Here is a 26026-nt window from a genome sequence, read left to right on the forward strand (position 1 = left end):
ATAACCTGTCTGCCCACCATAACACTGGCCAGGATCCAATTCTTCATGTACTTATCTCTTACATCAATGACCATCCCGTCACCCAAAATACAGAGCCTGGGGCAAAAGGAGATCCGAGTACCCAATATGCCAGCCATAAAATTCTAGACCCTCAACCAGAACTCCTGTATCTTACAACACCCACAAAAAACATGGGTGGTGTCTCCATCTTCTAAATGACATCGCCAGCAGGTGGGTGTGTCCTTAAGACCAAGCCTATACAATTTAGAAGGGGTCCAATAATATCTATGTAGAATCTTAAATTGCATAAGGCGCGCCCTTGCATCTCTAGATGCAGACTTTACGTTTTTATGAATCCTAGCCCACACTCCCTCCTCCAAAAACAAATTTAAATCTTCCTCCCATAATCTTTTGAGGGAATTTAAAGCTCCGTCCCCCAGACTCTGAATTATTAGGGAGTAATACACTGATGCCTCATGACCTTTTCCAAAAGCAGTAATCACCACTAACAGAGTATCTGCTGCACTAAGAGGGGTGTGTGCCACTCCCAAAAACAGTGCAGAGTAGGTGGTGCAGCTGTAAATACTTATAAAATTGAGATCTGGGAATCCCAAAATTTTGAACCAAATTTTCAAAAGGTCTCAATACTCCACTCTCATATAGGTCACAGAGTGTATTAAACCCCCCTCACAATCCAATCTGACCAGCAGAAAGGGGACTTATTAATGCATAGTTTTGGGTTCTGCCATTTGCTCGAGGCTACTTTTAAATAAATATCTGAAATAAACACTCTGCACACTTTTGTCCATATCAAGTGTAAATGCAAAATAACGGGGTGTGACTTCTCCGATTAATTTGATCGAAAGGCTATGCAGTGGTGAGATAGGGGCAAGAACTTCCTTTTCAATACAAAACCAGGGAGGGGCTCTTTCAGGTGGAAGCGACCAATGAGCCAAATGTCTGAGACCGAATGCATAATAATAAAACAAAATCTTGGGTAGGCCTATGTAACGCTTACCATTCCAAATGAAGAACTTCGCTATGCTAACAAATTGCTTGAAATAAGAGAGGGGAACATCTATAGGGAGAGACTGTAGCAAGTAGTTGAATTTTGGAATACAATTCATTTTAATTACATTAACCTTCCCAATCATCGATAAATGTAATGAAGCCCACCTGCCCACATCATTCGAAAACCTTTTTATTAAGGGATCAAAATTAACTCTGACTAAATCAGACAAATTTGCTGGGAATAAAATTCCCAAATACTTAATGCCCTGTTGGGCCACTGGAAGGCACCCGGCTGGAAAGCCGTTACTAGACAGGACGCTGTCAGAGCCAAAGTTTCGGATTTAGACCAGTTGACTTTGTATCCTGAGAACTTGGAAAATAATTAATAATTCTGTGGAGGCGAGGCATAGATCTAGTGGGGTCGGAGACGAATAATAAAATATCATCTGCATAAAGCAGAAGCTTATGCGCCACACCTCCTGCAATCACCCCTGGAAAATCATCCTCTTTTTCTTATCGCGGCTGCTAATGGTTCCAGGGCAAGACAGAACAATAATGGGAAAAGAGGGCAACCCTGCCGAGTGCCCCTATTCAGAGTAAAATAATCTGAAATTAATCCATTTGTTTATACCGCTGCTACAGGGTGTTTATAAAGTAACTTAATCCATCCAATAAATGTACTCCCGAACCCATACATTTCCAAAATCTTAAAAAGATAATCCCATTCTACCATATCAAATGCCTTTTCAGCGTCTAGTGAGATGGCAGCGATCGGAGACTGATCATTCGCCACTGACCACATGATATTGATGAGACGCCTGATGTTATCAGAAGAGCTGCAGCCCCGAATAAACCCCTCCTGATCTATATGTATAAGAGATGTCATAACATTACTTAATCAGTTAGCCAAAATTTTTACATCTAGTTGGATCAGGGAGATTGGACGGTAACTTTTACACTCGCTTGGATCTTTGTCCTTTTTAAGAATCAGACTGATCATCCATTCTTTATTGATTCCATATAAACTTCTAACAAAAGTGAAGCCAGTTCTGTAGCATAAGATCTAAAAAATTCTGTGGCAAAACCATCTGGCCCCGGAGCCTTGCCAGTAGGTAGGGACTTAATTACCTCGTCAAGCTCCTGCAAGGATATCTCAGAATCAAGAGTGTTTTTTTGCTCAGTCTTCAGTTTAGGAAGATCTAATGGTTCCACAAAGTTTCTAATATCTTCATCAGTAGACAAAGACATGGAACTATAGAGATCAAGATAGAATTCTTTAAAAGCATTATTAATATCAATGGCTGAGGTAAAAATTTCACCACCAGCAGATTTCACTGAGGGAATGGTAGAAAAAGACTCTCTGCTTTATATATCTAGCCAAAAGCTTCCCTGCATTGTCCCCTGACTCAAAGTATGACTGTCTTGCCCTGAATAACCAAAACTCCACTTTCTACAACAAAATAGTATTATATCTATATTTCAATCTGGGCCATCAGATGACATATGGCGCTTCAGTCTGCCTCTGCACTTTTAATATTTCCTTCCAACTCCACGAGTTCTCGTGCTTTGAATTTTTTGATGAATGAGGCATACTGTATGATCCGACCCCTAAGAAGTCTCTACCAGATGGGTTCAGAAGTCTCCAAATATCTGTAAGACCAAGATTTTTACACATCCTGTGACGCGTTAATGTTGCTCTTGGGGGCTTACACACTTTTGCTTTACTATGATCAAGGACTGAGTCCATCAAAAGATTAAAGTCTCCTCCCAAAATTATATCGTGAGGGGTGCCAGCAGCTTGCAACATCCCTTCAAGATCTATAAAAAAGCCCTGATCATCAGCGTTAGGTGCGTAAATATTAGCCAAAATCAGACTTTGCCCCTGAATTTCTGCTAAAACAAAAATGACTCTTCCTAATTTATCTTTAGTCATTTGAATTGTAGATGTTTATTAATCAATATAATGACTCCTTGCTCTTACTTGAGCCAACACTAAAGAAAACATGTCCACCCCATATCTTCCCAAATTTTTCAGCTTCCTGCGGGGAAAGATGTGTTGCTTGAAGAAACACTATATCATATTTCTTACGTTTAAGAAAAGAAATAACCTTCCTTCTTTTTATGGGGTGCTGCAACCCATTCACATTCCATGTGGAGAGAGATAGTACACTCATACCAACATTCGACATTTTGATATAATAGAAAAATAAATTGTGTGCCAAAAACAAAATTATGAAGACCACATTTCAACATCAATGCAACAATAAAATCCCGAACTTCCTCCCGAACAAAACAAACAGAAAAGTGTGCATTAAGTGTGCATTAACCCCACGCACAAAAGCGCCAACCGGCGTCAATCCCTTTAAATTTAAAGACTCCATGTATGCCTACGAGAGCCCGCACGACAACTTTGCCATCGGAGTGCTCAATTTTGCCTCACAAATTTGTAGGTCACAATTACATAACATAAAATATTTTGTAAAACAAACCCCAGTCAATAGGCAGAATAAACACAAAGAAGGTGTGGACTCATTCACAGAACTGTCTCAAAGGTTTGTTCCTTCACAAAACAAATTCCAGCCGATATAAAGCCGTTCAGTTTCCTCGGTCAGACAACCGAATCATCAGTGAGCCAGCTGATGAGTGCAGCAGATGACATAATCATTCCAATGTCCCACGAAAATACTCCACAAATCATACTCCAGCCAACAGGAGGCATAAGCACAAGGAACTGACAGATTCATCCATAACTGTCCCGAAGTAATGTTATTTAACAAAACAAGCTCCAACCGCTAGGCGGAACCAGCACAAAAGGAAACGAAACACGCATTTTGTTTCCTCGGATTGTCAAGAGTCAATTCACTTGGAGGCAGCATAAAAGTATATCCCATGACTTACACAGTCCGCCAACTTTATAAAAGACATCCTTTGTGTGGGCATGTAGATATTTTGCGGTCATCCGTTCATTGTAATAGTTATCTTCCGTCAATGCAAAAGTTTCCTTAAGGAAAAGTGTTAATTCACAAAACAAAACAAACTCCAGCCGCTCGGTATGTATAGTGAGTCAATCTACTCACAAGAAAAACACCCAATGGTTACTCACCCATTGTTTCAATAAAAGACATTGCCTGATTGGGACATGTAAATTATTTGCTGCCATCCTTGGTGTTTATTCTCAGTCTGGTTGGAAACATCAGAGCAAAAGTGATCTTCTGCTGATGTAAGAGTTTCTTGCATTCCTTAAACCGATCGCATTTCTCTCTTGTCGAGTTCGTAAAGTCCGGGAACAAGAAAATATTGTAATTCTTCCAAGAAAGCTTTCCTTTGCTCCTCGCCTGGCACAACACATGATCTTTATCAGAATCGATCGGGGCCTTCCTCCCTCAGCAGAGCTGTGAGCTGAGACTCTGTGAGCTCGATTTCCAGCTTGTGGCCTGTTATGTCGAGCAGACTCGGGAAAATCTCATCTAGGAATTTCACCATATCTCTGCCCTCCTCATGCTCAGGAATTCCAACAATTTGAATGTTATTCCTGCAGCTTCTATTCTCAAGATCTTCAAGCTTTTCAAAAACACGTTCCAAATCAACTTTGGTCACGGGCGGATAAGCGGCTAATTCCCTCTCTGATGACTCCAAATAATCGATTTGTTTTACAACATCTGTCACTCTTGTGACTAGCTCAGAGAATTATTTTTCCTTCGCTGTAATTGATCGACGTATTACAGCGAGATCCTCCAAGTCCGCAAGTACCTTCGTCAATATCACCGACATGTTGGACAGTTGACGGTGGATTCCTTCTCCCGCCGCGCCATCCAAATCGAGTCCCCGGTCCACAGGCCTGTCTGGGCTTTCATCTTGAACTCATAAGTGTCTTTTAATGTCTCCAGAGCCTGAGGATTTTGGCTTCTTTGCCATGTTTACCTCAGACAGTAAATGTGTAACTGGGTGTATCGAATTTCACCGGATTATATCATGAAAATAATTTTAAAAAATTAGCAAAGTGCGCAGAGCAACATCTACCCTTCGTATGGCATCACCGTACTCCCTCTATGTACCATTTTTAAAGAAAACATGAGTGAGCAGGCAAAACACATTTATTTCTTATTGGATTCATATTCAACTGTAGGTTATAACTGAATGGCACAATCATAAAACAAAACATGGCAACAAATATAAAAATGAAATGACCCCTGTTCAAAAGTCTACTGACCCTTAGTTCTTAATACTTTGTATTGCCCCCTTTAGCATCAATGACAACGTGCAGTCTTTTGTAATAGTTGTCTATGAGGCCCCAAATTCTTGCAGGTGGTATAGCTGCCCATTCATCTTGGCAAAATGCCTCCAGGTCATGCAAAGTCTTTAGTCGTCTTGCATGAACCGAACGTTTGAGATCTCCCCAGAGTGGCTCGATGATATTAAGGTCAGGAGACTGTGATGACCACTCCAGAACCTTCACCTTTTTCTGCTGTAACCACTGGAGGGTCAACTTGGCCTTGTGCTTAGGGTCATTGTCATGCTGGAAAGTCCAAGAGCGTCCCATGCACAGCTTTTGTGCAGAAGAATGCAAATTGTCTGCCAGTATTTTCTGATAACATGCTGCATTCATCTTGCCATCAATTTTCACAAGATTCCCCCGTGACTTTAGAGCTCACACACCCCCAAAACATCAGTGAGCCACCGCCATGCTTCACAGTGGGGATGGTATTCTTTTCACTATAGGCCTTGTTGACCTCTCTCCAAACATAGCGCTTATGGTTGTGACCATAAAGCTCTATTTTGGTCTTGTCACTCCAAATTACAGTGTGCCAGAAGCTGTGAGGCGTGTCAAGGTGTTGTCGGGCATATTGTAACCAGGCTTTTTTGTGGCATTGGTGCAGTAAAGGCTTCTTTCTGGCAACTCGACCATGCAGCTCATTTTTGTTCAAGTATCGTTGTATTGTGCTCCTTGAAACAACCACACCATCTTTTTCCAGAGCAGCCTGTATTTCTCCTGAGGTTACCTGTGGGTTTTTCTTTGTATCCCAAACAATTCTTCTGGTAGTTGTGGCTGAAATCTTTCTTGGTCTACCTGACCTTGGCTTGGTATCAAGAGATCCCCGAATTTTCCACTTCTTAATAAGTGATTGAACAGTACTGACTGGCATTTTCAAGGCTTTGGATATCTTTTTATATCCTTTTCCATCTTTATAAAGTTCCATTACTTCGTTACGCAGGTCTTTTGGCAGTTCTTTTCTGCTCCCCATGGCTCAGTATCTAGCCTGCTCAGTGCATCCACGTGAGAGCTAACAAACTCATTGACTATTTATACACAGACACTAATTGCAATTTAAAAAGCCACAGGTGTGGGAAATTAACCTTTATTTGCCATTTAAACCTGTGTGTGTCACCTTGTGTGTCTGTAACAAGGCCAAACATTCAAGGGTATGTAAACTTTTGATCAGGGCCATTTGGGTGATTTCTGTTATCATTAGATTTAAAAAGGAGCCAAACAACTATGTGATGATAAATGGTTTCATATGATCACTATCCTTAAATAAAAGAGTTTTTTTGCATGATCAGTCATATTTTAAAAAAATCAATGCCAAAATTTCACAATTTCTGCCAGGGTATGCAAACTTTTGAGCACAACTGTAAATTTTGATCTGTTTCTCACTCAAACTTATCATATCACTTCTGAAGACATGGATTTAACCACTGGAGTTGTATGGATTACTTTTATGCTGCCTTTATGAGCATTTTGGAGCTTCAAAGTGTAGGCTGGGATGGCGTGAGGGTGAGTAAATGATAAGAGAATTTTCTTTTTTGAGTGAACTATTTCCTTTCAGATATATTCAGTATTACAACTTAATTAATTATTTTATTAGATATAACTTTAGACATATGTTAGTAAGCAATTTTATCACACTGAAGTCATGTATACACAAATAATGTTTACTCCTTGTGGTTATACTTTTGAAACGATGTGTATTTTAATGTTTATGGACTGGCCCCATTCACTTCCATTGCTAATGCTTTACTACAGTATAACCACAGTTTTTGTTCCTTTTTTGAGTTGAAATATTTTTTAAACATTATGCCACAAATGCTGTCAATTGGAATTAACCAGTTTTGAACCCAGAAAATACCTTTAATTGGCAATTGTATTTTTAGTGTAAGTATAAAAGAAAAAACATTCTTGTCATTAACACCAGGTTTTCTGTCCTCCCAAAATAGTTATCTTCCTAGCACAATCTCCAGTTCACATATGTCTGTCAAGGGCTCAACAAAATGCCCTGTGCCTCCTTCCAACCCCATAACCCTGGAGGCCAAGGTTGATGACTTGCGATTTAAAGTGGATCAGCTCCTAACCAGGAGCTCCGAAAGAGGCTGCTTGATGTGTGCGACCTGTGCCCAGCACAGCACCCTGCAGGAGGCTCTGACCAATCAGCTGTCAGCTCAGGCCAAACTCCTGGATTGTCTGGAGAGGAAAGTCATGGAGATGAGAACAGCCCTGGAGGAGCTGGCTCATGGTATGGAAACCAGAGAAATGATGCTGCTATTGTACCACAGCTTCATATATTTAATAACCTTTTCCTGGTGTTATGGTGTAGTTAAATGTGGCTACTGTGATGTGAAGGACTATTTTGAGATTGCAGCATACTGAGTTCTAATTCGAACAATTAGACTTGTTACATCTCAAACAAGCTGGTTGAAAGTAATAATAAAAACCTTTGTCATTTACTATTTGGATTTCACGTTTATTTTGAGTTTTTGACTAATTTTTCCTTGTGTTATACCAGTCAAATGATTGGACATATTTGATTTGACATTATGATTTTAAAATAATTTTGATCTTAAGGCCTGTGCTTCAATGCTGGAGATTAGTTTTAGATACAAAAAATGATTTGTGCCTACACATGAATTTATTTACAACAGTAAAATATCCATAAGTTGATGAAGGTAAAGCAGTCAACAAGTATCCAGCATACACAGGAACTCCTTCAATACCATTTAAAAGCATCCAAAGTGGACGCTTCATGAAGTTGGCTGAATGCCAGGTGTGCAAAGCAATAATAATCTAGGCAAAGGATACTTTGAAGAAGCTAGAGCTAAAAGATGTGTGAATTTGTTTTAATTTTTGGCCATAATTCTATTTGTGATGAATTAGGCCTAATAATAAAGAGCAAGTAGATGTGTCTGAACTTTTGACTATATTCAGTATGTATGATATATAAATGGTACATGCAATAATTTTTTTATTGGTCTTTTGTATATGACAGGTCTGGAGGAGAGAGAGTGTGAAAGAGTGTCTGTGCCTTTAGTTGCTCTACAAAGAAGGAAATCGCTGCCTGTCCGAACCTCTGCGGTCAGTGGGACAAGAGTCTGTCCATAATTTCACATGGACAGTCACTGTATTTGCCAGCAATATAAGTTTTGAAAGTGCTTAATTTTGCACATATATTTGCAAACAGTCATTGTATTGATCAACACATAGCATAATAAATAGCTGCTTTTGGTGTTCTGATATGTCACATTGTAACCCGATTTACATTCTTTATCCATGCAGGAGGAAGTCTATGTGTGCTTGGATACACATAGAGACCGTAAAAAAGTGCCATATGCCCTTAATGTGCCCTCTGAGAAAGGTGACTACAATGATCAAAGATTATTATGCTGTTAAAATATTACTCTACAGAAGTATGTGTCTGGCAGCCCTCATTTGGACAGGTGGAGTGAGCCCCACAGGATTCCCATGTTCAGTTTGATTTGAAAGGCATAAATCTGAGTGACAGGCCTATTAGCATGGTAACTATTTATGCCAATGCAGAATGACAGGGAGACCTACAAATCACCTGACTAAAGAACAAATAGCAAATTAAACTATAAATAGATTGTAAAACAATAAGGGTGCAGTTATTGGGTTATAGAATTTTTAACCCTCTATTGCATGCATTATGAAAACCATGTTAAAAAAACAAATTGACCAGTAATATCAAGCACAAAATTTTGAAAAATAATGTCACTGTGTTACCATGGTAAGGAATTAAAAACAGATTTTATTTATTTAAATATTGATATTGAAATGACTATGTAATTGTTTTTATATATATAAAAACAAGAACAATTTAAAGAATAACAGTTTTAATGAATAAAACAACAATGCTATTAAGCAATTTTATTACACTAAACATCGAATGGAGCCATAGAATTGGCCCCAGCTCAACTTATACTAAATTATATAAACAATGAATATTACATTTGCAAATTTTAAGGTATACTTCAATAAATGTATGTATTTTTTTTTTTTTTTTTAATATACACTTCATGAATTATGTGTCATGTGTTAATGCAGGATTATTGCTAGAAGTCATTGAAAGCAATACAATGAGAAAAGAGGACCATCAAACTAAAAGAGATTCATCAGAGGTCAAAGTTCAGCATGAAGCTAAAAACAAAGGAGAAAGAGAAATATCTGCTCTAAAACCAAAATTGGACATATCACAACATCACAAGCAAACACAGAACACGAATAAGGTTGAAAATAAGAATATGCCACCAAACAGGAATGACATAAAGACACCCAGTGTTGCTCCTTCTGCAACAGTGGTGACCCAGAAGTTGGTCACAACCACAAGCATTGTTCCAACAAAGACAGAAGTCCAAGACGACAGAAAAGTGGAACCACCAAATAGTAAAATACTAAAGACGACAACAGCAATGTCTGTTCCTGTGGCTTCGTCCAACACTGTCGGTCTGAAGACTATCAAAACAGAAAATGCAACTGTTCACCAAAATCATATTGTACCAAAGACAACTGGACTGGTTGCTCCTACAGCAGCAACAATGGCTCCAAGTATGGTCACATTGGTACCCAACAATTCTTCCAATCTGACTTTGTCAGAAGTCACTACAGATTCAATGCCAAGCCATAAACCTCCCAAACCAAGTCCAGTTCCACCTGTAACCACTGCACAGAGTTATGGAAAATCAACAGTAAATACAACAACAAAAATGGCAACATCACAAGAGACATTGTCACCTCCAAGCCATAAGCCACCAAAAACGATTGGGTTGACTGTTACCACAGCAACAAAGGAAGCCTCCTTTCTCAGACAAGTGCACAGCTGCCCTTATTCTTTGCAAAAGTAAGGCAAATAGTCGATACTTGATATATTTTTTATTTTATTTATTTTTTTGCCAAAATATAAAGTACAGTTTGGATTTTTTGCAACAGAGGTCGGGCAGGCTGACTGTATATACACAGTGCATACTTCACCTCACCTATTTTCAGGCATTATTTTTTGATCTTCATTGTTAAATTTGTCAGTTCAAGATAACTTCTTACATTTTGATTATTATTTTTTACCTTTTGAAATAACATGCACCAATGATTTGTTCACATTAAATGTACAAGGAAATGTATTAAAGGGGTTATAACAGGACTGGTCAGTATGGGGAATGAAGAAGCGTGGTACAGGTATCTTTAAACTCTTTATTCACACATTAACACTCAAAGTCGGAGTCATTACTCTAATGGGTCGCACTCCTGTGCAACAAGAAACAGCTGTTAGACCTAATTGTCATCCAGGGATAAATCCTTACTGCTTCTCCTCTCCCTGGATGACATTCAACCACACCCTCGCCACACACCCCCACCGCCATTTCTGGATAGGAAATCCGCAACAGCCATCTGCGCCCCTGGCCTGTGGACCACTTCGAACTTAAAAGGCTGTAACGCCAGATACCAACGGGTGATTTGCGTGTTAGTATCCTTCATGTAGTGGAATCACTGGAGTGAGGCATGATCTGAACAGAGGGTGGACGGCCCACTTGATGGCCAAGCATATCTTCTCCATGGTGCTGTACTTAGTCTCTCTCAAAGAGAGCTTCCGGCTAATGTACAGCACTGGCCAGTGAGAGGTGGTCTCCACAAGTGAGATGATTGGCTTTTACGTTCACCTCTGGCCTGAGCTCCGCCCTCTCTGGAACCACAGTCGCCAACGTCACAGGGACCGCCTCCCTCCATAATTTCAGGAGGTTGAGATGGATTTGACATGCGTCACCTCTATCTGTTCGTTTTACCTCATAATCGAGATCTTCCACTCATCGTGTGACCTCAAAGGGCCCTTGCCATTTGGCAAGTAATTTGGAGCTCAAAGTTGGGAGTAATACAAGCACTTTGTCTCCTGGTGCAAATTCCCGTAGCCGAGCTCCCCTACCATATAGCCAGCTTTGGCGTTCTTGAGCTTGGAGCAAATTCTCCTATGTTAGTTGACCCAAAGTGTGGAGTTTTGCTCTAAGGACAAAAACGTACTGAATTTCATTTTTACTGTTTGAAGGTCCCTCCTCCCTAGTTTCCAGCATGACGTTGAGCACGCCGTGTGGCCGACGCCCATACAGCAGTTTGAATAGGGAAAACCCTGTAGGGGCTTGGGGCACCTCTTGGACTGCGAATAACAGGGAATCGAGCCACTTATCCCAATTTCTAACATCTTCATGCATGAACTTACGAATCATATTTTTCAGGGTTTTATTAAATCGTTCCACCAACACTGTTTGTGGGTGATAAACATTTAGTGCGAATTGATTTAATACTCAGTAATTCGTACAGTTCAGATACACAGTGCCGTCCATTCTAATGGCCCGACGAAGTCCATGCCAATTCTCTTGAAGGGGACCTCAATTAATGGCAGAGGGCGCAATGGCATTTTTGGGGTGGCCGGTGGATTCACCAACTGACATTCACGGCATGCCGCACACCACCTGCGAACATCCTTGTGAATGCCCGGCCAATAGAAACGTGCCATTAGATGGTTTAGTGTTTTTTCTCGCCCTAAGTGACCCGCCATTGGATTATGATAAGCCATCTGGAATAGCATTTCCCAACAGCTCTTCGGTATCAACAACTGGGTTGTATCTTATTTTGTCTGAGCGTCATGTGTCACTCGATACAACCTATCTTTAATAATTGAAAAATAAGGATATGTGAGTGCAACGTCTGGCCGGAGACACTGAGCATCAATCACTTTCACTTGATCAAAGGCATGTCTATGGGTCTCGTCTCGCAACTGCTCTAGAGGGAAATCCCCAGCAGGGAATCCTCTAAGGGCTGGGGAAGCCAAGACTTCCCCCTCCCTTACAGCATCATGACGTGGAGCTGATGTAGATGGCCCTGGCTCCGCCTCCACAGCCAGTGAGTCACACACCACACACCGATATGCTTTGTCGCAGGACCCATCCACACACATGCCCCTCAATAAAGAAGTAAATGCCAGCCAATTCGTTCCCAAAATTAGTGGATGGGTGAGGTGGGAATTAACCGCAGCCTCGATACTATATTTTTGTCACCGAAATTGAAGAGTGACTGTCACTATCGGGTAGCTTTGAATATCCCCGTGCACACACCACATCTTCACCCTCCGCCCCATGCCCAAAGCCTCATCTTGAACCCAACATTGCCATATGGTCCTCAGCCAGCTGGACAGCCTCTTCCAGTGATGCTGGGTGGTGGCACTGGACCCATTCTGCTGTTCTGGTCGGCAGACTAAGGACAAACTGCTCCAGCACTACCAGATCAATAACTCCCTTGGCGTCGCGCTCCTCCAGCATACGTCACGGAGCTGTTGGGAAAATGCAAACAGGCGGCCATGCTCGCTCAGCGTCAGCGAGCGGAAGTGCTGTTGTGAAGTGCTGTTGTTGTTGCTTGGGGCTGTGGCCGACCCGTTGCATGATGGCTTTCTTTAAGTCCTCTTACACCAGAAGGTTCGCGGCAGGCAGGTGTTGGGCCACGAGCTGGGCTACCCTGGACAACAGCAGCAGGAGGCGGGCAGCCCACTGTGATTTCGGCCATTTCCACAGCTCTGCTGTTCGCTCGAACAACTCGAGGAATGCCTCTGGTTCACGTGCGGGCCCATTTTCATCAGGGTGAACGGGGGCATGGAAGGTGTTGGGTCTGGGGTTGTGGCTGATCCTGGCTCCTGGTGTTTGAAGCTCCAGAGCGCTTGCCAGTCCTCTGCTTGAGCCCGGATAATCGCCTGGAAACACTGGTCTTGGTCTCAATGCAGCTCAAGCAGGACCTGGTGTTGTGCCCGGTGAATGCTGGCGAGGGAACTGATGACTTCGGCCAGCAGTGAGGACTCCATGACAGCGTATTATCTTCCTTAAGGTTCCTGGGTTTTGGCACCACTGTAACAGGACTGGTCGGTATGGGGAATGAGGAAGCGCGGTTCAGGTATTTTTAAACTCTTTATTCACACAATAACACTCAAAGTCAAGGTCAATACTCTAATGCATCACACTCCTCTGCATCACTCTCTCTCTCTCCCTGGGCTCTGGTGTGGGCTTCTCTTATTGCTCTTCCCGGATTACTGCAACAAGAAACAGCTGTTAGACCTAATTATCACACAGGGTTGAATCCTTACTGCTTCCCCTCTCCCTGGATGGACATTCAACCACGCCCTCACCACAGGGGTCATGACACAAATTTTCCTTGATCTTTTGACATACTGTATATGAGGTCATTGTCCTATAAAAACATACAGTAAGTTTCAGAACTCAAAACTTACTCCTCACTGTGAAAATAGCATTTGCTGAAACCAAGCTGCCAAAGTTCCTCATTCTCTACTTCCTCAACACTGTGATGTCACGCTGTGGTAGACATTTGCATCTGACCACCTCCACAACAACACATCAGCGCCTGCTTTACCTTGTTTCTTCCATAGCCCCGCCCAGTGGTGAGCAGTGAGATGGCAAGGAAAGAGCTGGTCAGTCAAGCCTAAAAGGAGAAGCAGCACCAAAACTGAACTTTTCTGACAGAGGGTCAGAATGAGGATGGGAAATTTTCATGTTTTAGAAATATGTGATATATTTTTGTGCAAAAACTAAACTTACTAATATTATAAGTGAACCTCAAGGAACATATTAAAAAAGAAATCAAGACCCCTTTAAGAAAGTAAATAGGGTCAATTTTGATTTCATGTTGACTTGAAGTGTTGCAGTGTTTTTCATTTTATAAAGATTTCAGGTCACTGGAGAAAAGGCAGATTCGACCCACATGGTAACCGCACCACTGGCAATGAGAGGGAGTGAAGCAGCTCGAGCTGTAAACCACATAGCAGGTGGAATACAGATTAAAATAAGCCCAGCAGCAGACAAGAATCCAACTCAGATGAAAAGCAATAACCCTCCTAAAACCAGTTTCAAAATTATAGGTAAATAACCATTGTTCTTGTGCAAAGGATATTTGCAACTGATGCTGTTAGTAGACAACTAGATTATTAGTCTGTATTTTTGTACTATTCATTCTTTACAAAAACAAATAAGACTGAATTATGTGCACCAATTACTAATTAGATGGCAGTAGTTGTTGTGTAAAATTGTTTTAAAAGGTTAAATAGGTGACAGCAAGGCCTCTAGCCTGACCTTAGAAATTTGATGTATTTAGAATATGATAATCCTTCGTCCCCAGTGTGTTATTGTCCCATCCACTCTCCTACAGCTGTTCCCACTCCAACCCAACAGGGAGAGCATTATAGATCAGATATCACCAACAAAAATATCTCATGTCTCTGACCTAAGATTCACATTTAAGTAGACGGACAATTGAAAAGCTGTGTATGTGGTAACAGAGATGCCATATAGTTTTTAAAATTACACTGGTGCTGGTGCTGTCAAAAGTGGAATTGGTGCCAAAGAAGAATCCAACATACAGTGGCCCCAAAAGGCATTCGGACACTTAAGCCACACTTTCAAATGTATGAATGCCTTTGCATTATATTACAAAATATCAAACCAAGTGTCTCTTCTTTTAAAGAAATATAGCAGCACGCAGGTCCATAATGTAGTGAATTGCACCTGTGGTTACTCTGCAAGGACAAATGAGTGAACTTCAGGGGAACTGACTTCCAAAGTTCTGTATAGTCTGATTTTATAATATGTCCTCCTGTCTCTTTTCAGATGATGTTCCACCTCAGCCTGCCCCTTTTGCACACCGGTTTGTTTCGTTGAAGTCCAACCCTCCATCCTGTGATGTCTTCAGTATTCACACCAGAGAGGTGCTGGGAGGGTAAGATAAAAGAATGAAGCATTTCTTGAATGCCCAAAATTTTGCCCCAGTAATCAGTCATCCTTTCCTTTTAAGTAATAACCATCATATTAAATAACTATGTTGTTAGTGGTCGCTTTGGGAAGGTGCACAAATGTACGGAAAATAAGACAGGGATGAGGCTCGCTGCTAAGATCATCAATACACGAAATGCCAGAGAAAGGGTAAGTGCACTATACTTGAGGTCAGATCCATGTTTGTGTGTGTTCATCTTGATACTTCACATCATTGCATCAGTTAAACACTTAATGTACTTGTGAATATATATTTTTACAGAGTTTGTTTAATAGAAGTTTAGAAGTGTATTAGATGTTTAGTGTTTATTAGTGTTTGTTTGGTTTTTGGCAGTATTGCTCATCTTCATCACCTTTTTTAATTATCTGTTTACTTTTGTAATAATTACCTCATTTTGTACTAATTACCTTTATTATTTTTGCTGGATATAAAAAGTATAGATCAGGGATTTAGACGCTGACATAATACGTTGTAAATCAGTTGTATTGTTGCATTTTAATTGATGCCCACAGGTTTACAATTAGCATATTTTAGCAAATATTTCCAGCCAATTTTCAATTTCAGCAATTCCATTTTGGGCAACCATATTCTTTCCCAGTGAATATAACTAGTTCATTACTAGTCTTGTTGTGTCCTCAAATATTCACATTCTGGAAGTGTATCATGTAAGGAATATTCTGGGTGCAACACAAGTTAAGCTCACTCAACAGCATTTGTGGCATAATGCTGATTATCACAAAAAAACATTTCGACTCGCTCCTCATAAAAAAAAAAAAAAAACACTTACTTGCCTTATCTGTGTCAAATTATATCGTTACATTTATAAGGTTACATTTATTAACCTTATAAATGAACTAAAAATTAACAACATATTTTTTTTTTACAGTATTCTTAGTATCTTTGTTAATGTTAGTTAATAAAAATACAATTGTTCATTGTTAGTTCATGTTATTTCACAGTGCATTAACTAATGTTAACAAATACAACTTTTGATTTAAAAAATGTATAGTATATTGTTGCGACCCCAACTAGGGTGAGGCCGCAACATAAAGTTTGAACACAAAATGTCTTCAAGATGAGATAGAAAATGTAAACTCTCCAAGCATCACGTTGCCTCCAAACATCACAGTTAACAATAGAAATTGCCAGGATCAATAGTATAAAAAAAGTGTCTATCTTGAGCACTCGATTTTATGAGCTCCAACTCCGACAGGGCACGAGGCAGCATGCAAAACCTTTTACTCCTTCTGCACTTTCCTAACCAGCTAACCCTGGAGGAGTGGGGCCCACAACTCCTTTGGCCACAGCAAAGTTGCAGCAACATGCTTAAAAGCTGTGAAATAGCAGTCAGCTTCTGATTTCCTTAAAGAAGGAACTAACTTGATGTGCTTACTAACATCAAACTCCGCACCAGCGACAGCACCTCTGTCCAGCAGTATTCAAGGTGGATGCACTTAAAATGCACTTCACATCGAGTCCGTCTAAACTGGGTTTTGCTCAATTCTAAGAACCAAGACAACGGACTTATGAAGACCAGTCTTGCTAAGCTACCTTCGGAAGGACAGGAGGATGTAGAACACACCTACTACGAGCTTTGAGATGTGCTGCGATCTTCCTGTTGCGCAATTAACCATCACAGCACATTTGAATCCAGTGAGAGATAGTCTCTGTTATGTACGTAATCTCGATTCCCTGAGACGAAGGGAGCGAGACATTGCGTTTTGCTAACGCATATGGGGAGTGTCCTTCCAAATGACTTAACTCTTAACACTGGTTCATCTTGGACAAAACCGTGGAAGACAGAATGCCATTGAAAAGGGGGTGGCCAACGTGGAAATTGGATCATATACCCATGTTCAATAGTTTTTAGCACCCAATCTGAGATACCCATATACTTTTTTGCATTTATTGCATTTTTTATTTCATTCATATGAATGTGAGACACACAAACAACATTTTGAACAATATTGTGAACAGCAATATTCTTTTCCCGACAAACAACAGTGGGTAGATGGGGAACAGTGTTTTGTGTCTCCAATCAAGCCTTCTTGGAGCAGACCAAAGGGAACAGCGAGCTCTGCATTCCGCTTCAAAGGGCTGTGCCCGTCAGGAGCACTTTTGGTGCGCAGGTTTTTTCTGCCAGCGTGGGGTGTGCGCTGATATGGCTGCTTTAATTTGGGCCTCACTGGTGGCTCGGCAGCGGCAGGTGGTGGCGCTGAGGCAGCGGGCATGGGACTTTTGGCCGGGCGCTGACTTGAAACAGAGTGGGAGCGAACCAGCTGTGATACATTACTCTGTTTTGGCATAAAGTGTGCCAGCAAGTGTTGCTGAGTCATGACGTAATGCTCGAAAAACTTATGCACAGTGCCACCGAGGAGGCCGGCTGGAGACACTGGAGCATCCAACAGAGCGGCTTTTTACTTGTCACGCATTTCCTTGAGGGTCAGCCAGATGTGACAATTCAGAACTAACAGGTTGCCCATTGACTTTCCAATATATATATATATATATATATACAGGTGCATCTCAATAAATTAGAATGTCGTGGAAAAGTTAATTTATTTCAGTAATTCAACTCAAATTGTGAAACTCGTGTATTAAATAAATTCAATGCACGCAGACTGAAGTAGTTTAAGTCTTTGGTTCTTTTAATTGTGATGATTTTGGCTCACATTTAACAAAAACCCACCAATTCACTATCTCAAAAAATTAGAATATGGTGACATGCCAAATCAGCTAATCAACTCAAAACACCTGCAAAGATTTCCTGAGCCTTCAAAATGGTCTCTCAGTTTGGTTCACTAGGCTACACAATCATGGGGAAGACTGCTGATCTGACAGTTGTCCAGAAGACAATCATTGACACCCTTCACAAGGAGGGTAAGCCACAAAAATTCATTGCCAAAGAAGCTGGCTGTTCACAGAGTGCTGTATCCAAGCATGTTAACAGAAAGTTGAGTGGAAGGAAAAAGTGTGGAAGAAAAAGATGCACAACCAACCGAGAGAACCGCAGCCTCAGGATTGTCAAGCAAAATCGATTCAAGAATTTGGGTGAACTTCACAAGGAATGGACTGAGGCTGGGGTCAAGGCATCAAGAGCCAGCACACACAGACGTGTCAAGGAATTTGGCTACAGTTGTCGTATTCCTCTTGTTAAGCCACTCCTGAACCACAGACAACGTCAGAGGCCTCTTACCTGGGCTAAGGAGAAGAAGAACTGGACTGTTGCCCAGTGGTCCAAAGTCCTCTTTTCAGATGAGAGCAAGTTTTGTATTTCATTTGGAAACCAAGGTCCTAGAGTCTGGAGGAAGGGTGGAGAAGCTCATAGCCCAAGTTGCTTGAAGTCCAGTGTTAAGTTTCCACAGTCTGTGATGATTTGGGGTGCAATGTCATCTGCTGGTGTTGGTCCATTGTGTTTTTTGAAAACCAAAGTCACTGCACCCGTTTACCAAGAAATTCTGAAGCACTTCAGGCTTCCTTCTGCTGACCAGCTTTTTAAAGATGCTGATTTCATTTTCCAGCAGGATTTGGCACCTGCCCACACTGCCAAAAGCACCAAAAGTTGGTTAAATGACCATGGTGTTGGTGTGCTTGACTGGCCAGCAAACTCACCAGACCTGAACCCCATAGAGAATCTATGGGGTATTGTCAAGAGGAAAATGAGAAACAAGAGACCAAAAAATGCAGATGAGCTGAAGGCCACTGTCAAAGAAACCTGGGCTTCCATACCACCTCAGCAGTGCCACAAACTGGTCACCTCCATGCCACGCCGAATTGAGGCAGTAATAAAAGCAAAAGGAGCCCCTACCAAGTATTGAGTACATATACAGTAAATGAACATACTTTCCAGAAGGCCAACAATTCACTAAAAATGTTTTTTTTTATTGGTCTTATGATGTATTCTAATTTTTTGAGAAAGTGAATTGGTGGGTTTTTGTTAAATGTGAGCCAGAATCATCACAATTAAAAGAACCAAAGACTTAAACTACTTCAGTCTGTGTGCATTGAATTTATTTAATACACGAGTTTCACAATTTGAGTTGAATTACTGAAATAAATGAACTTTTGCATGACATTCTAATTTATTGAGATGCACCTGTATATATATATATTTGTGTGTGTGTGTGCTTACAGTTATCAAGAAAATTAACCTATGAATGGCTTACTAATAGTTGTCTCTGCATATTAAGCTTGGATAGGAGAAAGTATTTTAACACAGAAAAAGTTACATACATCAGTATGTACATCAGCTTTAATGTTATGGACTGGCCCTATTAACTTCCATTGTAAGTGCCTCACTGTTTGTTTGTTTTTAAACAAGGGATGAGTCTAACTTATTTTTTGGAGGATATCAACACTATGTCACAAATGCTGTGACTGAGCTTTACTTGTATTGAACCTGGAATATTCCTTGAATTAGACCCTACATACTGGATATCTACATTAGCACAAATAACATAAGAGCATGAATAACACAAATTGGACTATTCTAGGACATGATATGAAACTTCTAAAGGTTGGTCCCACTTTCCATGCATGTTGTTTTTTGCAGGATATGGCACTGAATGAGATCCAAGTAATGAATCAACTGAGTCACCTCAATGTCCTCCAACTCTATGAAGCCTTTGAGGTCAAGAATCAGGTTGTGCTAATCCTGGAGTAGTGAGTAGATCCAGATCCACATTTAAGCACTGTAAATATGCAGTATAAGCTCACTTTGACAACTCAAGACTAGAACCAGATCCTCTAATGCTAATTCTTGGCCAGTATGAATCTCAGAGTTATTAAAGTAAATCAAAGCAGCATATAAAGCCCATTCAGTCTCTTTTTTTAATCCAGTGTGGAGGGAGGTGAGCTGTTTGAAAGAATCGTGGATGAGAGCTGCCCTCTGACTGAAGTGGATGCTATGGTATTTGTGAAACAGATCTGTGAGGGTGTCCAGTACATGCACCAGATGTATGTTCTTCATCTGGATCTTAAGGTAATTGCTACATTAGTCTAATTGCGACTTGAACCCGTGATCTTGGTATTGTTAGCACCATGATCTAACATTACATCCTAAAGCATAGTTTTCCTGTTGACAGATTAAGCCTTTTCCACTAATAGTGCAAAGAATGCCAAAGAGAAATGCATGTCATAAATAGACTTCACTTTTCAGTGTCACTAAGAAGTTAAAGGCAACAACTGTCACTGTCATACTGTTGTTGTATTTTGTGGCATGATTTAGAAACAGCTATTTCATTCTCTTTCACATTTTATGAGAAGAGAATAAAATTGGCATAATGAGATATGTGGGCCAATTAATGCCTCTCAATCGTTAAAGAAACTGGTAAGTAAACTAAATTAAGGTATATAATCAGTATTGATCAAGTAAATTAAATAATCAATCATGAAATGTGTAAATGTAGATAAATTAAAAAGAACTGACAATTTAATAATAAACACAATGACTAAAGTTACTCCCACAAACCATTAATTAATTTACCATTATTTATATATTGTCAGATGCGTAATTGAATATTGTATTTTCACTTTGTTTATTTATTAATTAATTGATTAATTGATAAATTTTATCAAATTGGAAATTTTTCTCATACATTTTTCTCATATTACTTTTTATAAATGGGCCCAATATCTGATACAGCTTTTAAAAATGTATTTTCCTATTAGTTCTCATTTCACTTTATTTCCAGCCAGAGAACATCCTTCTTGTTAATCGCTCTAGCCATCAGGTGAAGATCATTGACTTTGGACTTGCCAGAAGGTAGGCTATATATATATATATATATATACACACACACATATACACACACACAGTACCTGCTATTGCATGTTAATTAGTTTATATATTAGTTTTCCAATGACTGCTGTTTATTTATTGTGTTGGTAACACTTACAATAAGGTTGTATTTGTTAACATTAGTTAACTACAGTACATTATTTAGCATGAACTAACAATGAACAATACTTTTACAGCACTTATTCATCTTGGTTAAAATGTATTTCAACATAAAGCCTACTAATAATTTTTTTTTTTTTTTAAATAAAAAGTTGTATTAATGCTAACATTAGTTGCATTATGAACTAACATGAGCAAACTACACAATTGTAAATGTTTAAATTAACATTAACAATTTTTTATAAACGCTGTAAAATAGATTGTTCATTAATAGTTCATGACACTTAATGCATTTGCTAATGTTTACAAATAGATCCTTATTGTAAAGTTTAACCAATGTGTTTATCCTCCAAGAATTTAAATATTATAACTGAGGCTTATTTTAATGGGTTAAGTGACTGTCCTTCCACCTTGTCCATCTTTAGGTACAAACCACGAGAGAAGCTCAAAGTGTCATTTGGAACACCTGAGTTTTTAGCTCCAGAGGTGGTGAACTTCGATTTTGTCTCGTTCCCTACAGATATGTGGACGTTAGGAGTTGTCACTTACATGCTGTAAATAACACACACAAGAACACATACTTCACAGTTTGACAATCATTTAAACATATTTGTACATTTAAATTTAAAGGAACGTTCAGGGTTCAATACAAGTTAAGCTCATTCATCAATTGAAAAAATAAAAAAATTAATCCAAGCATAAAATCAGTGTAAGGCACTTACTATTTAATTAAACTGTATCAGTGTCTGGACAGTTTAAAGCCTGAAATATTTTGCTTATGTTTTTGTTAAAGCACTTACATAAATTATTCCATAAAAAAAAATGTGTAATACATTTTGTGTAATTACTGTACACACAGAAAAAATGAGGGATGAGTTGAAATATTTTTGTGTTTGATAGAGCTTAACCTAGAATCTTCCATTAAAATAAATTAAAATGTCACCATATGAGTCATATGCCCAGTTTAACAAATAGTTTTATGATTTATGATGTGATTGGCTAACAGGGGGGACATGCAGGAAAAGATCTGGGAGTGAGTCCAACAACATCAAGACAGCCATCCAGATCTCTCAGTCAAACGTTTAGTCTAATTAAAGCAATACCGGTGTGATGTATTATTTTGGATAGGTTCCAAAACCTTGTACAAGACCTTCTAAAATAATCTAAATCATATATTAGTTTTAAGTTGTTTCCTAAGTGAGAATTGTTGAAAGATTAAACAATTAAAAGTAGATTTTTTAAACAATATTTAAATGGTGCTTGCACATGAAAAGGTGCCACCAGTGTGTTCTGGGTGGTTGTCAGAGCATTGTTATGTAGTTGCTGTGGTGTTTAAAGCAGTTGTTAGCACATTGCTATGTATTTGATAGGGACTTCTGAGTAGTTGCAGGTATTGGATCAAGTAAAAAAAAAAAAAAAAGTCTGCTCCCAAGTCTCTGTAATATTCTAGTCTATAGGTATGGCTTGGGTCTCTCCTTACCACAGCAAGCTCGACTAGTTAGGGAATAAATCCCAACTATTAATCAACCACAATCAATTTTTGTTGTTCTAGCATAAGTGGCCTCTCTCCTTTTCTGGGTGATGATGACAGCCAGACCCTCAACAATGTACTCATGGCCAATTGGTAGGCAAATGTTATATTTATATACACAACACATGTGCTAATCACAAAAAGCGCTGAAACAACCAAGGAAAATACAGAGAAGGATATAGCTGCAGGCAGAGCTCCAAAAAGAGGCAGGAGCTCCAAACTGCCAGCAAAAGTATAGAGAACCCCTAACCTAACCCATTCCCTAACCCGTTCCCTAACCCTAACCCCCGCCACCTTTTGGAGTAACCCCGCCTTCTTTTGGAAATGTTGCCCCCATTTGGAGATCTCTGGCCTGCAGCTACATTATACCTACTTGTAAATACCAGGAGAAAGCTTATGTTAGCATTCCAATTAATTTGACATAAATTATATATATTTTTTTTTCTTTTTTTTTTTACATTTAAATTTCATGACAAAGTTCTATCAAATCTGAATGGTATAATGTTTAACAAAATTAAATTAATAAAACATATATATTTTTTAGATTACATAATTCAAATGTAAGGAAGTTTCTTATGAAATTAAAATGCGTAAATCTTACAATTATTTTTTTGAGTGCATTTGCTCGGCAAGCGTAGGGTTCCTTGGAATTATGCGATCTGGAGGCTGAACACCTCTATCAAGGGGCAGCCTACAAGTTTAGCAAATCAAAACATAACGTAGCTGTACACTGGCGAGGAGACCAAAAGCCATTCTTTTTGAATGGATGTTTATGGAGAAAATGCTTCAGTTCACCAAATTAAATGCTTTTTTGAGGAAACAGCTCATCACTTAATGAATTCACCTCGTCCGCTAATCTTCAACATGTTTTACATCAAACAATTTTGAAGTGGACTATATGTGGAGATTACTATGATAAAACTGCTGTTTTGTAAGAGAAGTCATAAAATTGTCCATGACAGGTAGGTGTCTGTTTACAGCTTGACACATTCATTTGTATGGTTTCTGAAAACTGTGATTTACTGTCGTAACACTTTACATGGTTTATTGAGGTCATGTCAGGGCCATTATATGATTGGCTTAGAAGACTCACATGATCCAAGTTGACCGTTATGCACTCTCCTATGGTAAAACCACTGAGGCTGATATCTTAGACCCCGTTTACACCTGGTATTAAGATGTGTTTCGGGTGATCCAATCACATGTGGTCAGGTGTGACACCACTGTTTACACCTGGTTGCTTAAATGCATCTCCTGTGACCACTTGTGATCAGATTCAGAGGGGAGAGTCTCTGATTTCATGAAGACATACAACAATCACAATGTCAGTGCATTACTGCATGACATTAAAGCGTAAAAAAATCAGAAAAGACAAAGAAAGGACTCAAGATGGCGCCGAGTATGGCTGCTGCGTTGCGAGCTCCGACACAACATAGTAATGTTTTGTTAACAATTCTTATGTTTTTTTTGTCTTGGATGTTGTCTGCCTTATTGTCCACGACAGACAAACACTTTTGGACATTGGTTCAGCAATCTCACACCGTAAACCGGACTTCACATTCCTCAATGCCGACCCGCTGTTTACAAACACGCAAGCAGAGCCCTTTGTCTGGGCAGCACGGCCGGGAAACGCAGGAGGAAAAGGGGAAACAGAGCCGGCGTTCTCATCAGAGTAAGACGCCGCGCAAATCGACCCCCGCTACCCACTATTCTACTGGCAAATGTTCAGTCTCTGGATAACAAGCTCTGCGAGCTGAAAGCGCGGATCTCTTTCCAATGAGATACAAGGGACTGCTGCATTATCTGCCTAACAGAAACTTGGATGTCTGCGGAGATTCCAGACTCAGCCATTGAACCCGCGGGGTTCTCCGTGCACCGAGCGGACAGAGCGAAAGACCTCTCAGGTAAAAGCAGAGGTGGTGGTGTATGTTTTATGATCAACAAATCCTGGTGTGATCAGAGGAACGTACATTCTATCAAGTCTTTCTGCTCTCCTGATCTGGAATTTCTTATGCTTCTGTGTCGACCATTCTGGCTACCGAGGGAATTCACAGCGGTCATTATCACTGCTGTGTACATCCCCCCACAAGCCGACACAGACCGGGCACTCAAGGAACTGTATGGGAGTATAAGTGAGCAGGAAACCGCGCACCCTGAGGCCGCGTTCATTGTGACCGGGGACTTTAATAAAGCCAGTTTAAAATCAGTCGCACCAAAATATCACCAGCACATTAGTTTCAACACACGAGGGGACCGGGTTTTGGACCATTGCTACTCTCCGTTCCGGGATGGCTACAAATCCCTCCCCCGCTCACCATTTGGCAAATCGGACCACTCTTCCATTCTGCTTCTGCCCGCTTACAGGCAGGAATTGAAACAGGAAGCACCCACCCTCAGAACGATCCAGTGCTGGTCGGACCAATCAGATTCTACGCTACAAGACTGTTTTGATCACACGGACTGGGAGATGTTCCGGTCCGCCTCTGATGACGACATCGAGCTTTACGCTGATAGCGTAATGTGTTTCATCAGAACGTGCGTAGAGGATGTCGTTCCGACCAGAACTGTACGAATCTATCCGAATCAGAAACCTTGGATCAATAGCGATGTTCGCGCGGCACTTAATGTGCGGACCTCCGCTTTTAATTCCGGGAACATGGAGGAGCATAAACAAGCCAGTTATGCCCTCCGAAAAACTATCAGAACTGCAAAACACCAGTACAGGAGTAAGATTGAAGGACAGTTTAACACCACCAACTCTAGAAGCATGTGGCAGGGAATTAACATCATCACGGACTTTAAAGGGAATAAAAACTCCGCCATGAACACCGCTGCCTCTCTCCCAGATGAGCTAAATACATTTTATGCTCGTTTCGAGGGAAATAACACCGCCCTCGCGGAGAGAGCTCTCGCGGCTGAAGCTACAGAGGTTAGTTCACTCTCCGTCTCTGTAGCGGATGTAACACGATCCTTCCGACGGGTGAATATCCGCAAAGCCGCTGGCCCAGACGGCATTCCGGGCCGCGTCATCAGAGCGTGCGCGAACCAGCTGGCTGGTGTTTTTATGGACATTTTCAACCTTTCCCTCTCTTTGTCTGTAGTCCCCACATGCTTTAAAACATCCACCATTGTGCCTGTTCCAAAACAATCAAAAATAACTTGTTTAAATGACTGGCGTCCTGTTGCTCTGACCCCCATCATCAGCAAATGTTTTGAGAGACTAATCAGAGATTACATCTGCTCTGTATTGCCACTCTCTCTTGACCCGCTGCAGTTTGCTTACCGCAACAACCGCTCCACTGATGATTCCATTGCATCTACAATACACACTGCTCTCTCCCACCTGGAAAAAAAGAACACTTATGTGAGAATGCTGTTTGTAGACTACAGCTCAGCATTCAACACCATAGTGCCCTCCAAGCTAGATGAGAAACTCCGGGCTCTGGGCTTAAACAGCTCACTGTGCAGCTGGATCCTGGACTTCCTG

The 26026-nt window shown here is 40.4% G+C and overlaps 1 protein-coding gene across 2 annotated transcripts in view; it reads left to right on the forward strand.

Moving 5' to 3' along the window:
* Positions 1-26026, forward strand: part of LOC127418664 (serine/threonine-protein kinase max-2-like) — a 36024-nt gene that overhangs the window by 1677 nt on the left and 8321 nt on the right. For both annotated transcript variants that reach the window (XM_051659344.1, XM_051659343.1), the window contains exons 2-13: positions 7225-7520; positions 8271-8356; positions 8558-8636; positions 9344-10136; positions 14008-14201; positions 14947-15055; positions 15165-15258; positions 19662-19771; positions 19949-20090; positions 20803-20873; positions 21434-21562; positions 22561-22632. In XM_051659344.1, coding sequence (XP_051515304.1) covers positions 7256-7520; positions 8271-8356; positions 8558-8636; positions 9344-10136; positions 14008-14201; positions 14947-15055; positions 15165-15258; positions 19662-19771; positions 19949-20090; positions 20803-20873; positions 21434-21562; positions 22561-22632 — 2144 coding nt within the window. In that variant the 5' untranslated portion in view covers positions 7225-7255. The remainder of the gene's footprint in view (positions 1-7224; positions 7521-8270; positions 8357-8557; positions 8637-9343; positions 10137-14007; positions 14202-14946; positions 15056-15164; positions 15259-19661; positions 19772-19948; positions 20091-20802; positions 20874-21433; positions 21563-22560; positions 22633-26026) is intronic.

This window comes from Myxocyprinus asiaticus, chromosome 28 (assembly GCF_019703515.2).
Source record: "Myxocyprinus asiaticus isolate MX2 ecotype Aquarium Trade chromosome 28, UBuf_Myxa_2, whole genome shotgun sequence".
Classification (NCBI taxonomy): Eukaryota; Metazoa; Chordata; class Actinopteri; order Cypriniformes; family Catostomidae; genus Myxocyprinus; species Myxocyprinus asiaticus.